This window comes from Fulmarus glacialis, unplaced genomic scaffold (genome assembly GCF_000690835.1).
Source record: "Fulmarus glacialis isolate BGI_N327 unplaced genomic scaffold, ASM69083v1 scaffold30910, whole genome shotgun sequence".
NCBI classification, from domain to species: Eukaryota; Metazoa; Chordata; class Aves; order Procellariiformes; family Procellariidae; genus Fulmarus; species Fulmarus glacialis.
This window is the reverse complement of record NW_009188819.1, coordinates 19,484-41,391: the sequence shown is the minus strand read 5'-3', so window position 1 is coordinate 41,391 and position 21,908 is coordinate 19,484. Positions and strand designations below refer to the sequence as shown.

The 21,908-nt window shown below is 38.6% G+C and overlaps 1 protein-coding gene across 3 annotated transcripts; it reads left to right on the top strand.

The window, feature by feature from the left end:
* Nucleotides 1–5: 5 nt before the first annotated feature.
* On the top strand, nt 6–19,627 carry SLC39A9 (solute carrier family 39, member 9). 3 transcript variants are annotated; one of them, XM_009579905.1, is made up of 7 exons: nt 6–222; nt 5,523–5,631; nt 10,963–11,154; nt 13,614–13,682; nt 14,848–14,933; nt 16,888–17,022; nt 19,049–19,627. In XM_009579905.1, exons 1-7 carry the CDS (start codon nt 127–129, stop codon nt 19,277–19,279), a joined length of 918 nt encoding a protein of 305 aa, XP_009578200.1. In that variant the 5' UTR covers nt 6–126; the 3' UTR covers nt 19,280–19,627. The 3 variants fall into 3 exon arrangements, with proteins under 3 accessions (XP_009578200.1, XP_009578215.1, XP_009578207.1); XM_009579920.1 differs by having other exon boundaries at nt 16,888–17,026; nt 19,051–19,195; XM_009579912.1 differs by lacking the exon at nt 13,614–13,682 and having other exon boundaries at nt 127–222.
* The last annotated feature ends 2,281 nt before the right edge of the window (nt 19,628–21,908 follow it).

Here is a 21,908-nt window from a genome sequence, read left to right as displayed (position 1 = left end):
GGCAAGACAGACATGGCTGAAAGCCTTTCCTGGGAGCTCGGTGTCTGCACGGGTTAAGGAGTGCGGGGCGAGGTGGAAAAGTTGCTGTTGAATTTCACTTTAAGGGACCGGAGAGAAGGCAGCGAAATGGATGACTTCCGCTCCATCTGCCTGCTGTCTCTGGCCATGCTGGTCGCCTGCTATGTGGCAGGAATTATCCCCTTGGCAGTTAATTTCTCTGAGGTAAGACAGCTTCGCCAAACTGCTCGTTCGTTGCTAAGGGAGAATAGCAGAATCTAGATGGAGACGTCTGCCAGGAGGAGTTAGTGCTGTCCGCTTTCAAGTACGGCAGTGCTGTTAGGGGTGGTGTTGTAACTTTGCAAGATTTTTAAGGAAGTTGTGAATGCAATATTAACTTTCATTCAAAACTACAATGTAAAGTTACACTTATTCTACCATGCGTATAAAAGCCATTTAAGCATGCCAAATTGGTCAAAGCGTCTCGGCTACAGATGAAGCAAAGTATCAGCATGTAGTGGAAGGACATGATAGAAGCTGGAAATAGTTATTCTTAGAAGCTTGTGTCAGAAACTTCTGAAGTCAGAGGTTAACTTATATTATGTGTTGAAACTTTTGTTATGTCCCAGATTAGGGCTTCTAAAACCAATTCAGAGAACATTCTTGGAAAACTTCGTTTTGGTTCACAATTTTGTTCACAGCTTGTGCTGCTGAAAAGTTAAACTCTAGCTCTTTGATTACAACATGACTTCAAGTTGTGCTTCTATCCCATGGAACTCAAGGCATTCTTTTGGAAAACTATCTTGGATACATAAAGTGTTAAAGGAAAGGAAGACCTGTGGATTGAATGAGCTTCCAAGCAGTACAGTTCAGGAGTGAATGTATTTGAGTGCTTCTAAGAGATGATTGTTGAGGGGATTATGATTGTTACAGTCTCTGAAAGTCTCCTAATATCCTTGGATGCCCGAGGGATTTTCATCTTTCTAAGTGATGATTGTTGTATACAGGTATGGTGTAGTGAGAATTTAGTTTTTCTGTGGTAGTAAGAGCTCTCTTTGGAAAGGTTTCCTGTTACTGCTGGGAGCAGTGTTGCTTTTGGGAAGTGAGGTTCTGGAAGAGAGATGTGACTTGTTCTTCCATCAAGTCACTAGGCTGGTTGCACCTGTCCTTTGGTCCCGTTGTTACTAGGAGGCTTTGGGAGCAGTAGACTGAACGGCGTGGAGGGAAAGGCTGTTCATTTTGGTAACAGTACAATTCAGATAAATAGATTGAAACATAGGAATATATTCTGAAGTCTTTACGTAAACACTAGCATAGTACTGTTTTGCTAGTGCTTCATCTGATGCTTTGATGGACCTTCCCTTACGTGACTTCAAGGCTGTTGCTTCCACTGTCTCACTCTTCAAAACTCACTTTTTCCCTGAAGTCTGCAAAGGATGTTCTTGCAGATTTGCTGAGAACGCTGCCTAACATGCTAATACTGTCTCTTTTGGTATTTAATTCTGCATTTCCTCATGTATGTCCTTGATAGTTACCTGTTGTCTCCAACTTCATGTTCGGCGTTGTTTAGAGATAGAGTTCTTGATCTGTGTTTATGTGGCTTATTTATATAGTTGAATCAGCGGGCTCCTAAATCTTTTGGAGCTCCCAACAGCTGCAGGAATACAGATCTGTTGTGGATCCAAAAACATAGCACTCTGCATAAGCAGTAATCACATATTTATTAGCCTTTTGTGTCTGCGGTATTTTACTAACGGTACACACATCTGCAGTCAAGTTTACTGTGGTATCTTAAACTCTCAGAAATTCTTGATTCAGTTTTATGCTTGTCTTAAATAGGATATTTTAAGGATCCACATGCTATGCTGGTTTAAAAGAGGAGCTGAAATCTCTCTGCAAATTATCTGCTAATACTAACTAAACCTGGAAGTGTCCAATTAGAAGTTAGAATTGTTTTGTTTAAAACGATTGCTTAGGCCTGTGCAACATGGACAATTTGAAACTGTAATTACTGTTTGGACTGTGGATTCTATGGTTTGCAAAAAGTTTCGCAGATGGCCTTAGTGAGAAAAAATGCCTCCTCCCACTGGCCACTTACAGTGTTGAAAACAACAAGTGCTTTACCCAACATACCCCAGATGCTGGAGAACAATAAAATTATTCATTAGTGTTAATACATTTCCTCAGGTGAGTGTTTAGATTTGGATATTCTTGAAAGTATAAAACTCCAGCGAAGCCAGGTGTGACTAAATATTGGTGGTAAAAAGGTGCAGACTGAACAGGGCTTCACTTTATTTCTGTATGCAGATGTGCCCTTTCAGCTTACTCCTAATTTACAGTACTCTGTTGGGCTAACTTTGGGCTGGAAACAACAGTATACCAGTTCTTGAAGCATCTTCTTTGTAGTAGCCTAAATGCAAAAAATAAAATGGAGTTGTAGCAGTTTGAATCTTTTGCTGCTGTAACAGAGCAGGCAGTGTTGACTGGGCTGGGACTGCTTGCTGCTGAAAGTAGGTGTGAGTTTTTGCTAGGTCCAAGTAAGAGTTTCAATACCATGCAGATTTAAAACAAATACTGAGCTATGGAATAGCTTGCTAATTTGAGGAATTTAAGATTTTTCCCATGCTTTTTTTTAATGCTGTTTACTGTGTTGCTCTTGTTTTTAACAAGAGACACACAAGTGTGTGTGTAACTGAAATGGTTTGATTTCTTGGATCAAACTAGATGACTTTTGCCTGTCTGGGTGGGCTGCAATTACTAGGTTGCTGTATTCCCTGTGTGTAAGTGTTTTGTAGTGAAAAGGAGATGGAGACTTCTCTTGAAACAGTAACTTTTTAGTGTGTATTATTTTCATGGATCTTTAAAATTCACAGGTCCCCAAAGCAAGCAGTACTCTTATTCGCAGTTGTAATAAAACAGTATTACTTCTGACGCTTTTTTCCCTGAGTTTATATACGTAAGTATGTAAAAGAGATTATAGTGCTGCAGTATAAAAATAATCTTGTTTTTCCTTGTAAGATACTATATTTTCGCAAAACAACTTTATGAACAGTGGGTGTTGAAGATTATCTTTTCATGTAGATTGCCACTGTATAACAATTTATGAAGCATAATTGTTATATATGCCATCATACAGTGCATGTTTGTGGCAACTTTGCAGGTGTTTTCATCTCTTGCATATTACTATTTGAATTTTCCCCAGTAATGCTCTAATTGTTTCCTTCTGGTCACATTTGGCTTGCTTTCAGAAAGCTAGTTGTGTGTCTCTCTAGAGCCTCCTATTTTTTCCCATGCACATGTTACCTATTTCGGTGAGATTAAACAACTTGTGTCCCTATGGTGCATGAAGGAGAACAGATGGCATAATTAGGATACGTGACAAGCGTTTTCCTGTTAGTCAAACACTGACCTCTGTCTCCAGGTCCTCATTAGTTAACATTAGTATTTCAGTAGCACCTAGACATCTCTTTGTGCATGGAAGATGATGATGGTTCTGCCACAAAATGTATGCTACACAGTTGTTACGACGACCTGAACTCCCATGGTTGCTACATGCGATATGATAAGGGCTATTACAGAAATGATGAGAAGCCTCTGCAAGTTGTCGTATTTTAGAGTCTACTAGATGTTTATCTAACTGGATTTTCAGTACATGGCTTTGCCTTTAAGCTGTCAATGTCGTAGTCACAAGGAAGCAAAAAGTAATAGTAAACTGTTCTTATATTGGTAAAACAGAATTTAGACAGTTTGGGAGGGGTGATATCTCTGTAAGCTTTTTGCCCAAAATTAGAATATAACTAGGAAGATAACCCTTACTAATAGTAGCAAGTACTTATAAACTCTTTGTGTGGGTTTTTTTTTTTTTTTCAGTCTTGTAGAAACTCTTCCTGGAATATGAACTAAACTGTTTTTCTTTACTGTACTATAAAAACATTAAGTTTATGTATCTTTTGTTAAAATTTAATTCCAAATTTGCAATACTTACCCAACAAATCTATTTTAAATCCTATCTTTGCAGAGGAGAATGTGTGGGTCCATGGCCTGTAATTACCTGTAATTACCTGGAGAGTGGAATATCATTTTATATTGCCCTAAATGCATTTACAGTCTTTAACTCCTTTTAAAATGTTACTGGAAGGCTTAGAAATGGTTGTAAAAACAATAAGCATTGTTCTGTATTTGTGCATCTCCTAATCAGATTAAAAAGAAAAAAGACTGACGTAAAATGTATATTAGCACCATTATCAGTTTGACTGATGCAGTTCCCTCATTCAAACTCTAATTTGAGTAAGCCTTTTAAAATTATTTTTTATAGTTCTGGTTTTGGACCTATTTTTGGGATTCAGTCCCTTCTGCCATATTTTGTAGCTACCTGACATTCTGCAAATGCTGTGATACTGTAGTTCTAAAACTTCACCTGGCACCTTTTTTTTTTTTTTTTTTTAATACATGGAACACATCATCAGATCTTTCAAGTACAAAAAAAGTATCTTTCTCTTAAATTACTTTTTTATCCACAGTTTTATGTTTTTAAAGAAGGTCTGTTCTTCAATGATACCCTATTAAATAGAAGGCCATTAAAGTATAGCAGTTTTAAGAACAAGCTTCTGCACAAGGGTGGCTGTTTGTTTTAGAGACTGAAATATAGTTCATCTATCATGTAACAGTCTTATAACAGCTTAACTTCATTCCTTGTGTGTCTAAACCTGTAGGTGAAAGTAGAGCTTCTGCTGCTTTTTTCTCCAAAATCTTCCTTTTCTCTTTCTGTAGTCCTAAAATTTTTCTTAGCCCTTTTCTGTGTTGTATAAATATAGCTGACTTAGCAGTTTATACTCATACTCAACCAATGCATTTGTATCTGTGGATGCATTTACATTTTTGGTTCTCTTGTCTTTCTGTTTTTGCTTTGGTAATTTAGTTTTCTTTCTTGTATCTTCCTTTGTTATTTGGATTGGCTTTTTTGGGGAACAGGCAAAATATCTTGTGCTGTGCCATACCTAGTAGAGCTTTTAGGGAACTTGCGTGTTTAAGTATGATTTCTACTAGGAAGGGTATATTTGAAAACAAACCCAGAATGGAGATAAAACGTAGAGTTGCAAACATGCTTCAACATTCAGGCACTTTCAGTCTTTCTTTGTCTCTGCAGGCCTTACAGTTTGAGGCCCTAGAGGGTGAATTAGGCCCCAATAATCATTAGTGCCAAATAGAGCAATTCTTGCTATTTTCAAATATGCTACGTTTCATTTCTTGTCTGATGTTAACAGTCAAATGGGTCATCTTTAACTTTCATTTCCGACTTCTGTTGATTGCATTGGACAATGGATATGTTCGCTTTTCAGAAAGTTAATCATTAGAAATGTAGGACTATGCAACTGGGGCTCTTGAATAAAAATCAGCAAGAGGTTTTGTGGATCATTCGTTCCCTCCCCTGCCCCCTTCCCGCTGACCCAACCTCTGTTAATGAGGGAGAGTAAAGAAAGCATTTTCATTCTTAAAGATGATACTTGTTTTGTACTTGCTTGCAGGAGAGATTAAAGTTGGTGACTGTTCTGGGTGCTGGGCTGCTGTGTGGAACGGCTTTGGCTGTCATTGTGCCAGAAGGAGTACATGCACTTTATGAAGACATTTTGGAGGGTAAGAACCAAACCCATATCTGTAGATGGCCTTGTTCAAGATAACTTAGGTCATAGTGCTGTGACATGCTGGGGCTTGTTTCTAGGGCTTTTAACATGAGATTGGCGGGAGGGTTTCACAGCAATGTGACACAAAGCCGGCATAGAATCACAAAACTGCCATAGGCATAATATTGTACGTTTATGGTGATTTGACAGAGAAATGTGTTCAGGCTGTGGATCAGATGACTCTTGCAGAGCGATCCAGTCATTTGCAGGTCCGAGTACTGCACTCTTCATGGACCCACAGCCTTTTATGCCATGTCACGTGTAGTGTTCCTTATTCTGGAGAGAGTTAAAGTTTAACTTTCACTGAAACTTCAAAGGAGGTGTAAGGATGCCTTTGGAAGAGAATGAAATTGTGGACTATTTGCTGTTGCTTTTTGTAGTTTAGATCGCTTCTCATTACAGCAATTGCAGGAAGTTTTTTATCGATCTATACGTACTTGCCCTCATAGAATTTCCTCCTTTGAAGCTGAAGAGCATCTTGGAACTAAGTTACCTTAATATACTTGGCTGAAAATTACGGTTATATAGGGCTAATTCACAGAGTAGGGGGCATTTCTTTCTTGGGTGGTGGCGTCCATTACACGTAGATATCTGCACATGATTTCAACTTCAAGCATCCAGTTCTAGTCTGCTGTCGCTGGTCTTCAAAACCTCATATTCTCTAATGAATAGCTCAAAGCTAACAGTGATTATGTGTCTTGTAGTGACGTGAGGGTGGAGCACATCTTATACCCAAAAGTCTTAGTAAACCTCGATTTGAGGTTATGACATTATTTTAAATAGTTAGAGCTCATTACCTCTGTTTGGAGTGCACTTTAAATCTTGCTTTAGCTTGGAGTCTTGTGCTATTACATTACCATTGCATGTATGAGATTTTTCCAGTATGCTTAGAGTCAGAAGTTTGTTTGACGGTGAACAGCAACAACGTAGTTGTCACAGGAGAAAGGACTATAAAGTTGAGGCTGTAGAGAACTTTGCAAGTGTCTGATGCACCGTTGTTGCTAATCTGGGATTGAGAGATAATATTTCTAATATTTAGGATATTCAAAGTTAAGCTTAAGATTCTAAGAACTTAACAGCTTTCAGTATTTTTTTTTTTGCAACTTCACCTATTTATGTAGTTAAACCTAGAAAGGTGCCTAAGGGAACATTGAGGTATAGTCATATAACTGGAAAAAAAAGAGAGGGAGAGAGAGGTGCCACTGTTTGTCCAGTTCCAAGTGTAATTTAACTCAGAGACTGGTTGCTTGTTATCAAAACAGGTGTTTGTCATTGGTACTAAAGTCATTTACTATTACTTCTGTATTTTCCCACAGGCCACAGAATAAATAAGTTCTAATTTTTGACCTTGTAGGTTGAGAGCAAATAGCATATTGTGACTCAGATTATTATTTGATCATAAACCTATGTATGTGTGTAGTGAAACCTTGATTTGAGTATTACCAGCAAATAAAATTCCTTTGGTGACTTCAGTCCTTTGTTTTAACTGTGGAACTGTGTAACCGCTGTCAGAAAGATTGCCCTGAGTTACCTACTTCGTTTTATGGCTTGAAGTGATCTGAAGCAAAGTTAACTTTTTAATATAGATGGCAACAATCATGTGTGGTCTAATATTATTTTATTGATCAATCTTGTTCAGCAAAGATATGTTTGTGAAATCTTTCAAGGGCTACCAAGCCTATTCTGATGTGCTTTGTCTGTAGTAATGGCATTGTGCCAACATTTTGTACAGTGGGATGGATGTACAATTGCGTCTCATCCAGGAAGATGTATGAATACTCCAGCAAGAAGATGACTTGCTAGAGTAAGTCAACTTTTTGCTGTTAATGTCTAAAACTTCTGAAGAGTAGTTGCCAACCAAAAGACCTCCCCAAAATGACAAAAGTTTTACTTTTGTCGCTTAAGCCACAGACGTTGAGAAAGCCCTAATGTATGCTGTGCTCCATTTTGTTTGTTGCCAGTTTTTTTTTTAAATAAAGTTAGGTGCACTCACTTAAAAAAAAAATTATCTAGAGTGAACTTTAAAAATGCAAGGATGAAACAGGAGAGAGATTCTGTGTTGAATTCTAATTACTATAATCAATTCAGACATGAATATCCTTACCTTGATTCAAGTAGAACAAATCAGTTGTTCTGAAGTCAGAAAGCTTTCCAGTGCTGAATGATGACTCCTCCAAAAGCCTTGTCTATTCTCATACTGCGAAAACATTGCTTGCTGCTAAACCAATAAAACAATCTAGTTAATATCCTAGTTTAAGTGCTGTACACTAGTCCTGTTAGTCCTCTTATCATTAAATGTGATTAAAAAAAAAACCTAAAATGAGTAACGTTGTTTCTAGTAAAGACTTTTTCTGAATTTCTGATGGAAACTTTTTGCTTAATCAACGTTGTTCTATATAGTATTGTCATCAAAGCATTGCTGCCCTGTGAAATAGCAAGAAATACAAAGTGAAACCAAGAAGGGGTTTGAGCATGTTATTGTTTCAAGTCACTTTGGAAGAAGTCTTTTTCAGAAAAGAGAGAGAGAGTTCAGCTGATGGATAAGGTCAAGTAGGTCATTCCAAACTTCAGGAAGAATTAGAACAGATAGATAGGAACAAGTGATTAATACGTGAGGCTCTGTCGTCTTGACGGCCTCCCATCAGGTATGTACATATATTGATAAGATCCCTCTGAGCCTTCTCTTCTCCAGGCTGAACAGCCCCAGCTCTCTCAGCCTTTCCGCATGGGTATGATGCTCCAGTCCTGTAGTCATTTTCATGCCTCTCCAGTATGTCCATGTGTTTCTTGTACTGTGGAGTCCAGAACTGGACCCAGTGTTCCAGGTGTGGCCTCACCGGTGCTGAGTAGAGTGCAAGGATCACCTCCTTCGACTTGCTGGCAGCGCTCTTCCTAGTGCAGCCCAGGACTTGGTTAGCTTTTTTTTTGCCACAGGGCACACTGCTGGCTCATGGTAAACTTTGTGTCCACAAGGATCCTGAGGTCCTTTTCTGCAAAGCTGCTTTTCTGATTGTTGACCCCCGGCATGTACTGATGCGTGGGGTTATTCCTCCCCAGGTGCAGATCTTAGGATCAAGTCGGATCTTAAGAGAAAATATAGTGAAATATAGTGTCTGATCAAGCGTTTGAACATGAGAGAGTCCTCTTCATGTTCATAGTTTACATTATAGTGCTAACTGTTGCTTTGTGGAGTAGAAATTACTGTGTCACCTGCTTCCTTATATTGGACTGTGATGCATATGTTGCCAAGGGCACTGAAGCTTTGCAAATTAGTTCTCTGGTTTTTTATTTCTTACTCAAAAAACATGTAAATACAGGAAGATTACTTGTGTGAGTAACTATGTTCTCTAAGTATAGGGGAAGGACAGGAGACTTTACGAAAACAATTACAATTAGAGCTTGTGATACCATCATTGCATCTGGCACAGAAACATAGAAGAAGAAACATTTTCTTAATAGAATGTTAGAGATTTACAAATATTAATTGAACCTGCCAAATGTGGTTGTAAGCATTGGCGCTGTTCTAGAATAGAGCCAACTTGTACTGAATGGTAGGTAGTTCAGGGCCTTGGAGTATAGCATGGAACTCAAACATCTGACTTAGCTTGAGCTTTCAGATGTGGAAGGAGATTTACTGTGTCTGTTCTCCCATTGGAAACATTTGAGTAATACTTATTGTGTGTAAAGCGCCTTACTGGCTGTGGAAGTACAACTGTTTCTAGTAACAAGTATGCCAAGGAGCATTAAATGCCTCTTCTGCATCACCCAAAGGGCTTTCTAGCCTGATGTCTTGTCTCTGCCAGGGGCCGTAAGGGGAAATATTAAAAAAAAAGAAAGAATGTATGATTCAGGTGAGCACAGAGCCTGAAACCAAGAGGTGAAATGTTTACTTTGCTCTGTATGGTAGTTGGGAACTTAATTCAAAATTCCCTATTCCTGATCTTTGCTTGTACCTTTCTAACAGTGTATTTCCGTATCCTATTGGCAGAAGAAGGGTTAGACATGATTCTTTGCTTATATCTAGAATTTTGCTAAAAATTAGCTTTATTAAATTTCTTTCACATAAATGTACTAAGGCAACTCTTGCCAATCTTTGGTGGCCAATACTGAAAAAGCTATGTACTTCTGGACATTGTTTGTCCTCTGTGTCAGCTGCAATTGCAGAAGCAGTAATTTCCTGTGGTCATGAGCAAGGCTGGAGGATCTCGTGGATCTACCTTGGGATAAGGCCAAAGACTACTGGAAACGTTAAATGCCGGAAGAACCTTCTCCTTTCTCTTTAAGCCTGTGTAAATTCAGAGTGAGACTGATGTAATTTCTGTTGAAATTAGTGGGAATTTTTGTGTGTGGTGAGTATTTGCTTGTGATAAAGATCACACATACTGGACAAATGGCAACCTGTAAAAGTTAGTAAAGTTGTATTACGTCTCTGCTCTCTAAAAGTCATTGTAGGTGGAGACATTTGTCACTTACTAACCTATGAAATATTTGAAAATGTTCTTAAATTATGAACTGTGCACCAAATAAAGCATTTATACCATGGAAACTTAACTAAAAACCTGTCCAGCTGTCGTCTTTCCGCTTCTTAGATTTTAGAGTCATTCCGAGCTCACCTAATTTCAGGGTAGCTCAGTGAGACAAAGTAAGTGTCTTGGGGTGGGCATGGAATTAAAGCTTGTGTAGGGGAAGGAAACAACCACACAACACTCAACCCCAGGGCTTGGACTTTGAGTTTCTAGGATGGTACTGACATTTCTAGGACGCTGTGCTGACTTAACTGTTGTTCTAGTCTGTATCAATGGAGTGTGTCAATGCTAACTTGTTTAAGTAGGGACTGATGCTTTGAGATGGAAAGTTTATCTTAAAGATTGCATTAGACCTCTTAGTGGATGGAACCTATTTTATCTCCTCATCCTGCATTTTCTCTTAAATGAAGGTTATGACTTAACTGCTTGACAGTATCTCTGAACACTGACAAAATGGGCAACTTCGATTAAAAAAGGATATTCAGCAATTTTTATCAATCAATTTGTATTTAAAATGCAGCATTTAAAGTAGCCTGGCTTATCAAGTGTTAATGTTTTCTTTTCCATGCTGAAAATGTATGGGGAGAGGCCAACCAGACAAATGTGCGCTTCCCTAAGTAAATGGTCTAAGACTGACCTTAAATGAGGACTTTTGTGTATTGTCCAAGAAAGTGCGAGGAACGCTTTCAGCAAAGGAGAAAAGTGACCATGCCGTGTTTAGTCCCCTGTCTCTTAATCTGTTTGCTTGCCTGCCACAGGGAAGCATCACCCGGCGAGCGAGATGCAGCGTGTGATTGAGTCTGAGAAGGCAGCGGAAATCCCAGTTGTACATGAGTATGGCCATGACCATTCCAGGTTGCATGCCTACATTGGTGTATCCCTTGTCCTCGGCTTTGTCTTCATGCTGTTGGTGGACCAGATAGGCAGCTCTCATGTGCACTCTACAGATGGTAAGTAAAGATTCACTTCAATTAGACTTGCTAATTAAGACTAGTTAGCAATTTTTTTGAATGCTACTGGGATTTAATTTGACCATTCATGTCCGGAGTTTCAGTAGGTGCTTTACAAACATAAAGCAAGGTTTGTGTGAAATGTTTGTGCTGGAAATCTATCCTGGAATTCAGCATAATTTGAGAGCTTGCTTCTCTAACATGAAATAACTATGAGCACGTATGGTCTGGGAGTGGAAGGTGACTTGACACTTGAGTTATTGCCTGTTTTACAGTATCACCCATAGGGGATTTCTTTGGCTTTCCAAAAAACTTCAGGTTAGTCTTATCTTCATTTGTTTTTCCTACTTAATTGTCATACATGTAGGTAGAATTTGCAAACCACAAAAAGTTATCTTAAGTAAGACTGCAGAAATGACTGGATATAAGCTCTGGTCCTTCACTGTAATTGCACAGCTGGACTCCCACACTAGTCTAGAGCCTCACTTACTTCAGAATATGTCCTGCTTAGTCCAGAGATTTCTCAGCTTCATTGCAAGACTCTCAAAATGCCTACAGTTGCCTTTGTTTCCTGCCTGTGGCTTCACGCTCAGAGTGTAGCTTGAATGCAGCAAAGTTGTTTTGTCATCTGAAGAAGTGTTTTATTGCCTTTGGCTGCTCATTTTCTCCCACATAATCTCCTCTGATGGTGGAATTTGGCCCTCAAAAATTAAGGAATTGATCTTGAAGGAAAAGTAAAACACAAACGCAAAGGAAGGGGGCTATGTTTTGGCTGGATCCTTGGCAGTTCACAGTGCAGCTGCACAAATGCTTATATGGGGTTAGTGTGATGGGACAGATGGGAGGCTAGTGCAGGGGCTGTGTCACCTTTGTGCTCCTGGAGAAGCATAAATGGAGCCACAGCTATGGCTAGCTGATTTTCAGAGCTTTTCAAAGGAAACAGTGGCAGTGAGGATGACAAGGGGACGCAAGTGAGCAACTGCCAGGAGAATCCTTGGTTTGTACAGGTTGTGACCCTTTCCTATGTCTCTGGTCAGAGCAAATAGCAGGAGAAAATTGACTATGATCTGTGTTAGAGATACACACTATAAAATAGGATATTAAGTAAAGTTTTGTCTAGCCTGTACCTCTGTTGCAGGAAATGTAGTAGTGTTTTTGTAATGTTTTTTAAAGCTACCGAAGAAAAACATTTTTGTCATTTGAACCAATGTCTGGTAATTTTGTTATCTCCCAGGTGGCTATAGTTTGCCTAAACTATAACAATTCTGTAGGCCAGAATGGAGGTATGAAATCAAATGTGAACTCTCTCTTTGAGTGTGTTTAGTTTTGGTCAATCCAAAACAAATTTAAAGAAATGTTCTTCGTGAATATCTCCTCCTATTTGACATGAGTATACCATTGCAGTCATCCAAATGCAGCTTATGCAATTAGTTGCTCAAATATATTCCCCTTGATTCAGAAGATCAGCCTGACCAAAGAGAATACATTAGTTTTTAGCCAGCACACTTCCCTGATCTGGCTCACTGGGCAACTACATGAGTGCCTGGGCACAAAGAGACAGACTGGAGGGCGGAGGGACAGGCAGGAGGAAAGGAACAGGACTGGACTTTCCATTTTGGTGGCAGTGCAGATTTATTAAAGTAGCTGTGTAAGTGTGCTTGCAGTCAGCTTACAGACCACTAGTATAATTAAATCATGGCTGTTCAACTGTTTGGAATTAAATAATGTTTCTGTACTTGTGAAGGACTTATCTGCCCTGTTCATTGCAGTGATTCTTCATAACAGTTTCACTGCTGATTGCTTAGTGGTGGATGTTGCCCTCTTGTGCTGTATAGTGAGCTAACCTGCAAGTGTTCTCAGAGTAGTTGTCAAACAACTGCAGTCAAAACACTGGATCTCAAGCAGCATTGGCTGCATTTCTCCTCTGGTGTATAATGTTGCAGGGAAATCTTTGCAACTGCTGCTGTGGCAAGTAGAATTTATTGCTTACTAGGAATTGTCAGAGAATCAATGCAACAGAGACTGCCCCAGACTGTCACCTGAAGGAAAATGCCAACATTGGGCTATGTGGGGAAAAATCATCCTGACTCTTGGAGCAGCTCTGGATTCTGGGGATGCAAAACTAACTCTTCCTCCCCTTGGTGGCATAGAACTTCAACATTTGGTTTCAGCAGGTTAAGAAAAACAACTGTTTCTGCCTATATCAATGATCTTGTAAATTGCAAAGAATTGTCTATGATTCTGTCACTTGTTTGTTGGCAGAACTTCAGGTGATTTGAAGGTGTTAGGTATCAGACTATTTTACAGTAAATCTAATGCAGAAATACAAAAGCTGATAGTTTTGAATATAACTGCCTAAGCAGCTGGTAGAGACATGTGCAGTGATAGTTACAATTTTTCTTTCAGCATAATTTATGTATTTGTTCTCTTTATCCTAATTTTCCTCATGACTGTTTTAGATCCAGAAGCTGCAAGATCAGGCAACTCCAAAATCACCACAACGCTGGGACTAGTAGTCCATGCTGCAGGTAATGTGGGACCTATGGTTAGCACTTGGCAAGGACTTCTGTTGCTGTGTGGCTCATCTTTAGATGTGATAGAAACACTTGGGTTTTGTTTTTGAAGGTGGCTTTTTATAAAAAAAAAAAAAGACAGGGTGGGGAGAACTAAGGATCTTCCCCAAAACTTACTGGGAAAACATACTCCAATGCTTAGAATGTTCCGTGGAGTTTTATTTGGGTGCAGTATTTTCACTCCTTTATTTTTTCCATCTGAAAAGTTGTGTGATGCTCACACTCTGCCTCTTCAGTTCCTTTGCTGGCTGCTTTAGCTGCTAAATTTCAGTACATGCTAACGCATTTATAAGTAGTATGAAACACCTTTGGGTTGCTTGTCAGCTGACCTGTGTTTTTAAAAAAAATATTAAGTTTAAAAAAATAATATCTTGTGGAAAAAAGGACGTTATCGGGTGGAGGGCAAGAATTTGATTGAAACACATTTGGGCTGACTTGCAAGGACTGAAAAAGTTATGCATGTGTTGCAGTCAACCCCTGTTCATGTTGTAATTCTTCATTGTATATGTGTAGTATAAATACGATGCTTTTTAATCTCTCCTACTGAAAGTTATTGTCTAAAGTCATACAATGTTGATCAAAAAGGTATTTCTTCACTAAGCGGTGTCTATATATAAAGGATTAATATATTATCCATTTCCTATTTCATTTAGACAATATATTTATGTTAAATGGTAAGAAAATAGTATTTACAATAGTATTTATATTTGAAAAATCATTTAAAGGGTAATAATTAAAATTCTTTTAATGCTTAGAATCTAAAGCAGATTTTTTAATTTAGACAGGAAGCCACTTCTACAGAAGACTAAAATAACTAAACTTATTACCTGGTTCTAATTTGTCAGAACGTGTCAATACTGAATAGATTCTCTAGTACCAGTTTTTTTTATGGTCTTGGGAAATAGGAGACAGCTCCTGTTGAGGGTTGTCTGAAATCCTGAAATTGTTGTGGCTTAAGAAACAAAGGGGAGTGAATCATGTGTTGGGTTGGTATTGTTAACAGCATTTTGAGTAACAGGACTTCTCAAATCAACATGTTTTGTACTGTCAGCCACTGAGGGGGTGGGAAAGCTGAAACTGATGTGGAAGAATAATCCATGAATTTACACTCCTGTTTCAGCTGATGGTGTTGCATTGGGTGCAGCAGCTTCTACTTCTCAGACTAGTGTCCAGTTGATAGTGTTTGTTGCAATTATGTTGCACAAGGTAAGTCATCATCCAAAAAATCTTATTTATTCTTTAAAAGATTGTTAAAGCACACAGAAATTACTTAAGATCTTAAACTTCCTTAGTGATGTAGTCTGGAAATGTGTAATGCCATTGAAATGAACAGGTTAGTAGTACAGCTCCAAGGACCAAAAAGCACTGGTATGATGTTTGACAGAATAGCAAATGACGAATGGGGTACAAATGAAAGAGAATTCTGACTGCCTACTGCTTACCTTGATTGCAATGGTTGGGAAAAGCCTCCCAAAAGTAGAAAGAGAAGAACAGCTCATAAAGAAATGTGGCAGCTTCACACTGACTTTTTCTGAAGCTAGTGTGGTGTTGGTTTTTTTTCTTTTTTAAAAATACAAACAAAAAGCCCCAAGATTCTTATTGTTGTAAGAGGTGTATTCAGAAAAGTTCTAGAGGGTGAAGCACAGAAGTATATGCTAGTGTATTCAAGGAGGAAAAGCAGTTTTATGCTGATTACAGCAGCTTTTTGGTTCTGTGATGTTCTTAACAAATATTCTTCCCATTTTCTTATAAAGGGTTTTAGTGTTTAAAGGGTCAGTCTCTTGAAACCACTTAATATCAGAGTACTAAATTACAACTTCTGATTACCTTTGTTATTGTAGTAGCTTCAACATCAGTCATATGCCATTTCTGCAGGAAAAAAATCTAAACACTTTTCTGATGGTAACAAGCAAACAATGGCTCTTGAAGAAGGGAAGATCTTTTTTTCTTAATGTTTGTACAAAGATATCTATTAGCTATATAGGTTCAAAACATATGTGTGTAGATGCATGTTTGACTTATGGTAGCACGTGCATATATTAGTCATACATTCATCCAGAATCTTGCTTGCATAATTGCATGTTCAAAAAGTTAGGAAATCCAGATCTAGTATGTCCTTTCTTCACTGTTCATACAATAAATTGTGGTTTACATAACCCTCTTCAAAGGTGGCAGTGTCAATGTCGCATCTTGTTGTGAAGCTTCGTTTATGCCTATTGCCAAGTGAAACTTGCTTTTATTATTCTTAATGTTCAAATTAGCTGACTTCTGAAATTGTACAATTGTAGAAGAGAAAAAATTCTCCTATGAAAGATTATCAAGAAACACTTGGTATTGAAGGAGAAATTAATTTCTTCTCTGGTGTCTTTTTTATTTTTCTAGTCTTCTGATCCTGATTGATGCCTTTGTCCTTCTCATCTTTTTGTCCTTCACTCATGGTTTCCTTCTTTTAGGTTTTAAAAAAAAAAAAAAGATTCTGTGTATAAAAAATGCTCAATATATTTTAGTTTATGTCTTATCTCAAAAATGTCAGGGTGGACTGCTATGGTCTTTATGTGAGCAAAAACATAGTAAATTCCGTGAGTAGTAGGACAGCTATGCCTTGTGGATAAGAAACTGGATGTCAGCAGAGGGAGAAGGGAGTATTTGTTTGCTTCCCAGTGGGAACAGAAATGAAACTGAATGATGAACTAATCAAAAGAGCTCTTAAGTCTTTGTTCATGTGGAGGCTGACAGTTATCTTTCTTTGGGAATTTTTCCCCTTCCATGTTAATTGTAGAATTTTTCTGTTGTGGATAAAGAAACTGTCCATTTAAGGATGCATAGTAGCATCAGGACAAAAAAAGAAATTACATGAGTTTATGGAGACTTGGGGATTATAGCAATGACTCAAGTCAGAATGAATATTTTAATATTTATAATGACTACACAAATATGCATATTCTGATAGCCAGAACATGGGTTTCCATTAGGTACTGTTATTAAGGTAGGGCAGTCTGCAGAATTATATTGATTTGGGTTAACTGCAATGTACTAGTGCTCTCCCTGAATTTCTTCCAATTCAGTGCATTTCAATGTAGTAAGTCGTATTTCAACTTTATCTCAGATTTCAGGGGATTTTAGAAGATATTGTATTACCAGTGAATGTTGTTCTTTGCAGGCACCAGCTGCCTTTGGCCTGGTTTCCTTCCTGATGCACGCTGGGCTGGAACGGAATCGAATTAGAAAACACTTGCTGGTCTTTGCGTTAGCAGCACCTGTTATGTCGATGGTGACATACTTAGGGCTAAGCAAGGTAGGTCTGTGATTTTGTTCTGCCCAAAATGTAGCTTAGTGGTGGAGTTTGGGGAAAGGAATATCATATCAGTTTCATAGAATGTAATTCCAAACTGCTTGAAAAACTTAGCAGAATGGAGATTTAAAAAAAAAAAGGTGGAAAAAAGGTAGCAATATGAATGTGTGAAACAAAAAATAACCCATGCTTTGCATCAGAACCAGTGATGTAACTCCTCTGTCGAGTTTTGTATAGCTTTTTTTTGAAGGCTGACGTCTGTCTTTTCTCCTTTCTGCTCTTCCCCACTGAGAACTTAACAACTTACTCATATACCACACTTTATCTGATGGCTATATAACTGAGTAATTTTCAGTGTTGCTGCATGCATTCTTTTTTTAATATGCAGATAGAAAATAATCTTTGCTAGTTTCCCCCACCATCCCAGAACTGGTCCTGTATGTTCAAAGTCTTTTTCATGCTGTGTCAGAAGTTGAATCCTCAACCTTTTTGCCCCTCATACTCCTGAAAGCATAGTCATGTCTCGGCTCTATACAACAAATTTTTAAATGGAGAGAGGGTAGATTTAGATTAGATATAAGGAAGAAATTCTTCACTCTGAGGGCGGTGAGGCACTGGAACAGGTTGCCCAGAGAAGTTGTGGATGCCCCATCCCTGGAAGTGTTCAAGATCAGGTGGATGGGGCTTTGAGCAACCTCAGGAAGGTGTCCCTGCCCATGGCAGGGGGTTGGAACTAGATGATCTTTAAGGTCCTTTCCAACCCAAACCATTCTATGATTCTATGAAATGGCCTGTGAAATGGGCTGCTGCACATGAGTTTATCATCTCTGTCCAAATTAAATGTTTCTGCTTCTCATAGCATTTTCTATGACAGTCCTGTATTTCTAACTGCTGTGGGCCATGCTGGTGATACGCTATGGTGTTGTGTCATAAAGAATCTAATATGAGCTCATGAAACTCAAGGCATGAGAGGAAAGTTTTAAGTAAATCATCTGAGCTAATCCCTTTACTTGCTGGAAAGGAGATATATTTGATATTGTGGTACAGGAGACAGCAGGAAGGGTTAGATTTGTAAATAGAAATGAGAATGCTGTTTGAACATTCTTTTGATGTAGGCTCACTAAGAGTTGGCTTTGCATTTTTCACTTCAGGAAGATCAGAGAATTAATAAGGCATAAGGGCTGTCACAGTGGTTGTACAGTTCCAGAGCAGAAGATGTATCTGCTCTTTGCAAAAATAACCTGAGAGTATACCAGAGAATTAACATCACACTTGAGTTGGAAATTGTTCAAGAAGCATTTTGAAACTGATATGAGTGGGTTTACATTTCATTACGTTTAATGATGTGTAGCATGATCTTAATCCTAGTATGAATGCGAAGAGGTGCTCGGTTTTGATCCTGAAGATGCATTTCTTAATGAAGTTTGCATGGAGATTCTGGAAAAGTTTTGGGTGTTTACTTGTACATACAAATGAAATACTGAAGGAGTGATGATTTGGGACTTAAATCTAGCAAATCTTGCTCTAACCAGCAGGGGATTAGATACTTAAAGGCTAACATCTTATTTGAACTCTTTGTTTAGAAAAAGGGGAAAAAAAAAAAAAGTCAGTCTTGAGTGTCCTTCCTAAAATTTGTGGCTTTGCAATTTGAATTTTATTATTTTTCGAAGCCCATTTTGTCATTTTGATATTTTGTATGTTGCTGTGAGATGGTCAAACAAGATGCTTCTGCACAGACTGTGACTTTTTTCTTCTGTAAGGGTTCCTAGAAGTCTGAAGTGAACTAACTAGGATGAGAGGTGTCTTTCTGCCCCCAACATCAACTTTAGAATGCCAGTTGGTACGTGTAAGGTGCAAGACACAAAACAACACGTTAAACCATTGTCACTGTGAGAGAAAGAGTTGATAGAAATCCTCTTGTGTCTGGACACTTACAGAATTTTTTTATTATTGATTGAAGAACTTCTGCTTATCCTCATTTTTGCTCTTTCTGTGGTTTGTTTTTTGTTTTTGTTTTTTTCCGTTTCAGAGCAGCAAAGAAGCCCTTTCAGAAGTCAATGCCACCGGAGTTGCTATGCTGTTTTCTGCTGGGACTTTTCTTTACGTTGCCACAGTTCATGTCCTCCCAGAAGTAGGAGGAATTGCTCATAGCCACAAACCTGAATCAACTGGAGGAAAAGGACTCAGTCGTCTGGAGGTGGCAGCCCTAGTATTAGGATGCCTTATTCCTCTAGTTTTGTCCATTGGACACCATCACTAAACGCTCAGATTTCACCGTTCTCCTCCTCGATCTGACATGAGCAGTAAATGTCGGCTGCTCCATTTATCATTGTTTCTTACCCATCATCCATCCCATCCACTTTATGGAGTTCAGAGGGAACGTTGATTGCAAAATGAGGAATACTGGGAAAGTTTTTAGTGTAGCAAAATGTACTTTGGCAGCCGGACATAAATTCTATGTAACTTTCTTTTCTGAAGACATTTGCTATTTTAATTGTTACTTCTGGCCCTATTCTCAGGGAAGATGGAATTTGGAGTTTAAGAAAGGTGAGTGGGGAAGAACATAGCAACTCATCATGAAATTGCGATCACCAAAGTATCCTGCAATTCAGCTTTCACAGCTGAGAGCAAAAACAAAGGATGGCTGCTTTGTGAGAGGTTGAAGTCTTACTAATGAAGAAGGGGGCTCTCCCCCATCGGTTCTATGTTGTCCTGACAACACGACTGGTCCTTGTAATGTTTGTCATTAATTGTATTGCAAAAATGGGCTACACTTGGAAATCTGGACAACACTGCTATTGTCACAGAAGTGTCACTGATAGGAAAGAAATGATGTGGACAAAGTGTAAGATTAGAGTAGGAAATCAGCTGGTTAAGAAAGTGCAAACGAATTTTGCAGTGTATTCCATTATTTAAGACAAAGGATAGAAGCAAGGAGAATATTGTTTTGATTGTTTATGCAATTGTTAATAAATTTTAAAAAGGCAGTATTTCTTGGGAGATGGTCTTCTGCCAAGTCAGTGAAGTGTAGGCACCAAAAATCCTAGCAGGAGTTAGGTATTGAGTGCTGTGATTACACTACTGCTACTGTTGAGAGAGATATCCATACTGTCCTTTGAAATCGAGCTGTTCTGGGCTCTGAGGAGTAGAAATCTGGTGGAGACAGCTGTTGAGGTACCAGAGAACTTTACTAACTCATTTTCAAAAGTGAACTGCTGAAATCGGGGGGGGAGGTGGTCATTAAATAAAAGGTATTAAGGCTAACAAAACAGATGCTTAGGTAAATATTTATGCTGCAGATAGAGTACAAAGTGTTTCTAAAGCAGTTCTAAACAAAAAACCCCAACAAACAAAAAACCCCAAACTGGTGGGTTCCCAGCAGACCTGTTAGGCATTTTGCTTTTCCTTTGGGAATTGTGCATTCGCCTCTTACTGTTAAGCCTTAGTTTTGGTGAATCTCCTGGAGGACTTACTGCCAGCTGCTGATGCCTCTCACTGCAGAAGAGTGATAAAAGATCCCTCCCTTTCCAAGGCACAGCCTTCTTTTGCCAGGCACCATTTCTCTTATGCAAAATATATTATACTCTAGTAACTGTAGTGCATTGAAAAGTCAGGAATGCTTGACGTGCACAGACTGAACATAAAATTCTTTCTTTAGGGGAAAACTTTTTAATGCCATACCCTTTTTAAGCTATACTCTGCACTTTTTAAAGATAACATTGCCAAATATATTTTTTTGGTGTTTTTTTGTTTGTTTGTTTGAAATGGATTTTCAGGGCTTGAAATATCTTCTTAACTGAAGTGCTTCTTGTTTCCATTTGCATGAGTGTCTTTTTCATGCCATTTATTACTTATACTACACAGGCCATTGTGCCTCTTAACTTCTTTACATTTTTGTCATTGTCCTGTTTGTCTACTAGTTCATTAACACGTATGGCCTGGCTCTTGGACTAGTGGTTGCTTTGTTGGCTTTGTAACAATACAGGTGTATCCCAGGATTGAACCTAGTATTGATCCCCAAGAGTGTTTGTTCATGTGTGTGTTTTACTGTATAAAATTAGTGCAAAATTATTAGAAATCGTCTTTTCCCACGAGACTACTTTCACATAGAATTAGTGTATCAAGCCTAAACAAGCATTTTTGACATTAGACCTTCCAAAGTTAATTTTGTTCTGAAAAGCCACTTCAAAATTAGTGACATGGATGAGATCCTCTCCTGCACATTCTTAAACCTTTTTTTTTTTTACAACATACATATGCAACTAGTAAGTTATCTGTTTAAAAAGTTCAGTGATACAGGTTACTGACACATGCGAATGATATACAGGGATGTTTACACCAGAGCTCTCAGTGTTCTTCCTGATTGCCCCCTAATTACCTTCTTTCTTGACAGTCTTACAATTTTACCTCGCTGAATCTTTCCACATAACTGAACTGTTTCCCAAAGCTGGAGAGTTTGCAAGATCTGCAGCAGAAGCAGGAGGTAGCTTAGTGCAGCATCAGATGCTTACAGTAGTTTTTCTTTCTTTAAACTATCATCTGTCACTTGCACGTGCACCCCACCTCCCTCATTAAGCTGACATCCTTTGTTCCACTTGTTTTGTGTGTATAACAATTGCAGCGGTTTAGGGAGGTATGTAGGTAAGGTCCCATTTCATGTGTTTTGTTCCAGTGTTGGAGCATGTGCATAGTACCTGTGGATGAGTGTGTATTGATGAGGATGTGACAGCCAGCCTTTTCACTGCTGACATAACCTCTGGCGTATTAATCGTAAGAGGTGCCACTGCTGAGAGGTCTTGTTGTCTTTCTTTTCTCCTATCCCTCGGATCATGTTTCCAATTTCTGGGGCAGCCACTAGAAATGGTAATACTCTGTTTAATGATTCATGA